At 46.9% G+C, this 7,876-nt stretch overlaps 1 protein-coding gene across 2 annotated transcripts in view; it reads left to right on the forward strand.

Annotated features, from left to right (window-relative positions):
* LOC142585061 (multidrug resistance protein mrp-7-like) overlaps positions 1-3,065 on the forward strand; it is a 163,810-nt gene extending 160,745 nt beyond the window's left edge. The window contains exon 26 of one of the 2 annotated variants that reach the window (XM_075695534.1): positions 966-3,065. In XM_075695534.1, coding sequence (XP_075551649.1) covers positions 966-1,110 — 145 coding nt within the window. In that variant the 3' untranslated portion in view covers positions 1,111-3,065. The remainder of the gene's footprint in view (positions 1-965) is intronic. The other variant, XM_075695535.1, reaches the window with a different exon arrangement.
* The last annotated feature ends 4,811 nt before the right edge of the window (positions 3,066-7,876 follow it).

Here is a 7,876-nt window from a genome sequence, read left to right on the forward strand (position 1 = left end):
GGAAGATAACCGATGGTCATTAAGGGTTACGGAATGGATTCCAAGGGAAGGGAAGCGTAGCAAAGGGTGGCAGAAAGTTAGGTGGGCAGATGAGATTAAGAAGTTTGCAGGGACAACATGGCCACAATTAGTACGTGACGGGGGTAGTTGGAGAAGTACGGGAGAGGCCTTTGCCCTGCAGTAGGCGTAACCAGGTTGATGATGATGTTGATCATCCCCGCTTTGCTAACACACATACTGGACGTTATTCTAGCACTGATAGTTTATTATCATTGCCTTTACTTTACTGTCCACGCAATCGCGCTGACCTGTTCTTTTTTTTCAAACTCCTTCACGACATCCTCACTTGCCCCGAACTTCTCAGTTTTAGCGTGTTTCGTATGTCGCGCAAGATCACCAGAGAACATAGACCTTTCCAGGTTCCTGCCTGTCATCGCCAACACTCAACCGTCCGCAGAATACTGAGTCATTATAATGCTTACTTTCATGATCTCGACATTTTTCATAGCTGGCTGTCGCTGTTCTTTTCCGAGTTCAAGAGGGGGGAACTTTGGGCCAGTTTGTCCGAGATGTTTAGCCAGGACAGGACCTCTCGTCCTGTCCACTCCTTCGTCTGGTTCCGTCTGACGTCACGGTTGTTTTCCTCTTCTTTTGCGAGGTTTGCGTTGTTGTGACATAGTTTCGAATATTGCCGAACTGCTCTTCTCCTCCTTTTATGTTTTCATTCACCATGCTCCTTGTTGTATGTAAAATCTTCTTTTCAATATTGTAATTTTTATTGATAGTTCATCTCACTTATGGTACCCTGAAATTTTTTTTGTTTGTGTATGGGGGCGCCAGCACTTAGACCGTAAGGCATTTTATAAGTACAGTGCATAAATGATTGATTGATAAATTATTATTGCTCTTGGTCTTGTTGGTGTTGTTACTGTTGTTATAAAGGTATGCTCATATTTGTGTCGCAGGGTCGTCGTCATGGGTGACGGTCGAGTGCTGGAGTTTGGTGGTGTGCGAGATCTGCTGACCGACCGATGTTCCGTGTTTCGCAGCATTGCTGTCAGCGCTGGAATTGACGTCGAGAAGAGAGTACCCAACATGGCATCAAAATGAAACTACTCCAAACGTAATCTTTTTAACACAGCCATGCTGAAACTAGCATATACACTAAACGGCATAGATGGAATAAGACATGTTCTTAATGCAGACGACATCACCATCTGGACAGCAGGCATCAGCTCAGCAGGACGCATTGTGAGAAGCCATGAATCGTATAGAAAACTATCTCAAGGGTTGCGGGTCCGCGTGCGCACCGGAAAAATCAGAGCTTCTCATACTAAAAGTGAAAACCAGGGATAGACCTCCAGAAAGTTGAAATCAGAGAACCAGAACTCTGACTTAACGGAGTGCAAATCAATAAAGCAGAATCGCTCAAAATCTTAGGCCTACTTGTACACAAGGATGCATAGGGCACCACCACCCTACCCAAACCACAAGAAACCATCACTCAAGTCGCACCTTTGGTACGACGGGTACCAAGCACGAGATACGTCTTCAATGAACTAGATGATCCAGCACGAATTATCCAAGCCTTCATCATCAGCAGAATCACCTTAGGCACTCCTTACATCGACCTGAACAAAATCTGGACACTCTCATCCGGAAGGCTTTCAAGATTGCCAGTGGGATCTCCGAACGCTCCTCCGCACAACGACTACTCTGCTCTGGTTTCCACAACACCTGGGAGAAGCTAGTTGAACACGAAGTTAACCAACTCGAACATCTAGCACTTACTGAAAGGGCAACATTCAGAAGATTAGAATACGCTAAAGCTATGCAGCTGCGCGACTAGGAAAAAATTATGCCGGATACAAATCGACAGTACAGCTCCGTAGCCCCCATTCTAAAAAAAATATGCATCCAGCCCAACATGAAGGTAAAAGAAAAGCCAGAATAGAGACTCTCCGAAAAACCTATGGCCGAAATCTGGACAGACCATACACCGATGCAACGACACACCGATACAGTAACTATGGCCCATGCGATCAACGGCGTCGAGAGAAAGAGTAAAGAGAGAACGGCAGCTAGCATTTTAACAAGAGAGACAGATGCGACAGAAGGAAGCGCAATAGCCTTGGCCTTGTCAACCTATGGGGAGGGAGCAGTATTACTCAGATTCACAAGCAACTTGCCAGAACTTTCAGAAAAGAAGAATCTCTAGGCAAGGCCTACAAATCACCGGAACCACAGCAACAAAGAACCTACCAGATATATACATGGTTTGCGCTCCGGGGCGTGAGCCCCTGCTGAGGAATGAGGCAGCCGACGCCTCCGCCCGAGCTCACATTCACCAGGCTTTCTCACTGGACGCGACATGGAGAACGGATGAAGTCCCAAAAAGTACAGCGATACTCTGCAACACTAAAGGCTATACAGAAGAACTTATTCGCCACCTCACCCTATCCTGACAAGGGAAGAGGCAGTAACCCTCAGGAATTTACAAATCAACAGCTACATCCATGGTATCCTATTACAGAGAATCTCATATACTCAGCATTCATACTTCTACACATGCTGCAATGTCCCAGAAACAGTATGCCATAAGGTTGGTGATGTGTCGGAAAAAAAGGGCACGGAAGAGCAGTGGGACGGTAAACTATCAGACCCGCAACCGGAGAGCGAACGCAGCCTCACCGAACAGGCACAGATGGCCATGGCCCGTGGCTACCTGGAATAAGAAGGCCGCCCACCTAGGGCGCAAACTGCGCTTGCTTAGAATAAAAGTTCATTCTCTCTCTTCAAAAGTAACTGCGGTGTTCATTCGACTGTCGTCGGGTGCTAAGTTGGAGTTTTGAATTAACGTGAGGGTAGAAAGGTGCACAGCACCTCAGTGCTCTTCTCACCCATCACGTCAAATATTGTTGTTCGTGCTTTATGAACCATTTCTTATAACTGCCGCACAAGAGTCTGGTAAAATTTCTAGCAAATACGTAAGTACAGTAGGAGCGAGTGGTACGAACCACACGAAGGCTCCGTTAGAAAGAACTTTGAACCTATGTACACAATAAAAGAGAGTTGCACATATTTCAATAGGCCCATGTGTTGGAATTTTATTCACAACAGGGGCTTCACGATAAGCTAATCACTACGACATTGGTGCATACCCCGAGGAGAATGGGAGTTACATGTCCCACTTGGCACTTCGGTAAGCTCCACAGAAAAAGAGCAGAGCCTTGCACAGGAGCGCAAAAAAATTGCCCTGAAAATTTATGCGGTTATATGCAGCTCTCCCTATAAGATCAAACATCAAAGACAAAAAGCAGTGCAGAAACAGCCCAACAAACTATGTTCTTTTGAAGAACACAGAAAATGGCAGTGCATCTCACTCTGAAGTGCCAATTAAGTATGTGCTGGACGTAAACCAAGAGGAGGCAGTTTTATATTGAAGCATATCTCATGCATCTTTTAAAATTTAGGCCTAATCAGCGAGTGTTATTGGAGCAAATGTATATAAGCCATTGAATGCACATAAACGAGTGAAACTTATTACCGCAAGTTTTGAGTGTCCTAAACTTATAAATTAGAGAATTGGAGAGCTGGTGAATCCAGAACACCTAATCCCACCGCGCGGAAGGGTCCTTAACAATTCGACATTACTTGGAGCATCCAAGGTTACTGTATCCAAGTACGGGTACCCATAAGCAGTTTTAAACCGAACGCTCATGTGACGCAGCTTTAATAAAGGTGTGCTCTGCTGTGGCATTCAAACAAGAAACAGGTTGAGTTAAAAAGAAGACAAATAGCAGGCTTTCTTATAGATAACAAGAAAGGCCCATATAAGCAAAAAATAGCAAGTCAAAAACAATTGTAGTAAAAGTTTTTAATTCGTTAGGAAACGTAGTGCTGTTACACTTGGGGTCAAGTTAAAAACGAAAATTCTATTAAATTATCACAAACTAGTTAATTAACAGCAACAGAAAAGACAGATGAGGTTTTACCTTACACAATCACATCCAAATTTGAAACGAACCTGTTTCCTTAAAGCAGGTAGAAGTTCAGTTGTCTGTAATTAGACCTACAGTATTACTATCATGTATTGCTTGTTGTGGCTTCCGAACTACATGCGCGGATACTACGGCACTCAGAGTCTGCGTGGGTCTACAAAAGATGCACTAATTGCCCAGCACTGTGGTTTCATAGTGCAGTGGCTAGAACTCGGCTCTTAAAGTCGCACAGCTGCAATGAGGTCAGCTCGAATCCTAGTAGGGCCGTTTGGAGAGCAGTTTTGTTTTTTGATCTCTAAGGTTTGGTCAAGGTGGGGAAGTTGGGGGCCTGAGGATGACGTAGTAACGTTGATGGCGACAACGTTATCAGCAGTGTACGCAATGGGAACACTGCTGTCGTAGGAACAAAAAGCTTCTGTATCTATTTTAGGTTAACGTAAACGTCTCACTGAATACCTCTGCCGTTACGAACTAGTGAGTGCATCCAGTATTGCTTCTGTATCACAAAATCATTTTTACGAATTCTAACATCCATATAAAACTTAACATCCATTTAAACATTTAAGCGTGTTAGTGCACAACATTTTATATGAAATAATTGTTTCGTAAGCACGAGAGAAAGAAAGAAAATAAAAACCGAAGGAAAGGCAGGGAGGTTAGCCATAAGAAGTCTAGTTTGCTCTATGCACGGGGTAAAGGGGAAAGAGATCATAAGTAAAAAGAAATAAGAAAGGAAAGCATACAAACGGGAATTGTCGACGTAAATTGAAGGAGTATAATAGTAGTCTACCTATTAGGCCCGCAGGCCATTGGAAGTGAACTAGTGGACTGGCTTCCTTTAGCGCAGACCTTAAGCACCCGTTCGCGCATTGAGTGGCGTTGGCGTCGCCGTAACCTAGCGATCGACATAAGGGCACAGCGGTGGATGAAAGAAAGCGAACGCGGTGTGAAGCGGAGAATGAATGACGTGGTACTGAAGGGCGCTCGACGAGGAAATCGGAGGAGGAGAGTAGCGACAGAGGAAACACAGCGCTACGCGAGCGGAAGTCTGTGTGCGGTAGCTGAGAGGTGGCGTCTCAAATCCATAAACGAAATAAGGCTAGCGCCGTCTGCTCTCTTCCTGCGCTGGCATTCACTCTCTTCTGTTGACTGTGGATCCCCCTACACGGCGCTGAACTACCATACGCTTAAGGAATCAAACGCGGTTGCTACGTATTGATCGCGCGTTTAAGGTCGCATTTTGATCGGATTTCTTTTTACTTTATACTATGACTGGTTGTCGAAACCTCGAGAGGTCGTCTGAATGTCGTCATGCTTGATTGGCTCTACTATTTCAGGTGAGACACATTTAGGCCGCACGCGATCTCGGCGTTGGTTGATTTACCGGCGTCGCCTCTGCGCTTCAGCAGCTTCAGTCTCTCGTCGGCCAACGTACACAGGGCCAATAACAGATCCCTTTAACAGGGTAACGCAGGGCCTTTAACATAATGGCTAAGCTGCGAGAGTGAATGATCGACCAGCAGTATGCATGTAGCTGTCTTACAGTTCTCATTCACTAGTGAGTTGCCGATCAATCGGCGGAAGCGGCCCATCGATAATGAGGCACAACTGCCTTAGCTCGCTTGCAGGGTACATTACACAACGCCACACATTTTTGTGTGTGTGTGTAACTTGAGAAGCGCGGCAGCGTCATCCCACAGGTGTGTGAAAGGCTGCTGCTGCGGTTCATATCAGCGCTCGCATGTGTTGGGCACGGGCGCGAGAAATCCTGCGCCGCGTATTCTATCCATTACCTTACCAAAATGGAAGCAGAGCAGAAACGATGAGCTAACCTCCAAGTCTGTCCTGGCGTCTGATAAAGCCTCGCAGGAATTAGTTTACTCCAGAATTGAGGGCCTTGCAATGTCAATAGCGTTACCGCCGTTTTTTCTATGGAGTCTTCGTTTTCGAATATTGGATGACTGAATGAATGCGCCCGCAACATGCGATCTGTCTATCATATTGGCCGCAAATAAAGAAAGGGATAGCGGAAGAGAAAAAAAAATTACCGACGATTACGTTACTTCCTAATGCGAAATTCGAGCGCAGCAAATAAGCTGTTTCACCTTTTGGATAGATTGAGGCAAAGAAATCGAGCAACACATGTATGCGCTATCACAGAATTTTTTTTTTTCACACGTATTCCTTTAACAAAGACTCCACTAACAGTTCTTGACAGTCATGAAGGAAGCTTTGTGGTCGGAGAAATAGACTGATATATGTTCGACTTGGTACACCAATGCTTGATTCTCAAAGACGAGATCTATACAAGTGGCTCGAGAGGTTGTCACAGCCGTGGGGGAAGCAGAGGCTAAGCGCCGCCGCCGAGAAGACCCTGCCGTTCGCGCCGCCGAAGCGGAGGCTCATCGCCGCCGTCGAGAGCAACCAGCAGTAAGCGAGGCTGAAGCAGAAGCTCATCGCCGCCGCCGAGAAGACCCTGCAGTTCGCGCCGCCGAAGCGGAGGCTCATCGCCGCCGTCGAGAGCAACCAGCAGTAAGCGGAAGCGGAGGGGGGCGGCGTGTACACCCAGCGGCAAACGATGGGGGCAGAAGCGCGCGCAGCAAGCGGACAACACGATAAAGGGAGGAGGGAAGAGATAGCAGCGACCCTTTCCTCCTCTTTCTGCATGGCGGCGACGGTGTTCTATGCAGTCACGTTATCTTGACTCTCTAGCGGCGTCAGCGGCATCCAGCGGTATCAGTCGGTCGCTGCTAGCGCTGGGGGGATGAAAGGGGGGCGGAGCTGGTTACGAGGCCGACGACAACGCCGACGACAACGCCGACGACGACGCGAAACCCAGGAACGGACGCCAAAGAGCTGCGCTCTAAAACGACACAGGCGGTAGCTCTCAACTGATTTATTCACGGCAACCCATGGCGATATATACTCAAATAGAACGTGCTCAGAACGTAGCAAACAAGAACACTCATCAGCCTAGCGGGACAACTAGGTATAAAAAATATCAGCCTTGCAAGGCTGATGAGTGTTCTTGTTTGCTACCTTGTGTGCATGTTCTATTTGTTTATATATTGCAACGCGTTGCCGTGAATAAACCAGTTGAAAGTTACCGCCCGTGTCGTTTTTGCATTCTCTTCTGCTGTCTCCATCTTTAGTTTGGCCTAGTTGGTGTTTACCGCATATCATATTGACCGCAAATAAAGTTCTTCTGATGCGATCTGTCAATTATATAAAGTGAAGGAACACGCTCAGACAATACTGACCCCCGGTTATATCAAATGTGGAGCCAATACTTCTTCATCGATGCCTATGAGTGTTTGGTGGAAGACGTGACCTCAATCAGATGTACTTAGATCATGCGCACCACTTATACGCTGTTAAGTGCGTTTCTATGCTTGCCCAATGAGAAAGCCGTCCTTCCGTAAGTCCCCTGGGGCATCAGCTATTGAGATAGCGCTCGCAGCAACGAATTTATTTGCCTTCGTGCAGCCTCTCGCATTAAGGCAATGAAGAGGCGAGAACACAGCGCTCACGGAGTTCTCAGCATACGCCCCGCTCGGCCGCTTTCACAGACCGCTTTCAAGACACAGGACCGCGCCTCCTTTTCCCCCGCTAAGCAAGCAGCAAGAACACAGTGCGGGATGCTTTCAAGGTACGGCCCGCACGGCAGTGCCATACGAAGCCACCAGTCCACTACGTTTGGTCAATGGTTCGACGCGGACGGATAAGGAGGTAAAGATCATTAATGGCTTATAATGATTGGAACGTCGTCAGCGCACCTGAAGCCACCGTCCACACCCGTTCGTGTCGCCACAACGCTCTCGTTTGTACTGGCCTGATCAAGTTTGATAACATTAATAGTGACACCGGGCTGCATG

Source organism: Dermacentor variabilis, chromosome 6 (genome assembly GCF_050947875.1).
Source record: "Dermacentor variabilis isolate Ectoservices chromosome 6, ASM5094787v1, whole genome shotgun sequence".
Lineage (NCBI taxonomy): Eukaryota > Metazoa > Arthropoda > Arachnida > Ixodida > Ixodidae > Dermacentor > Dermacentor variabilis.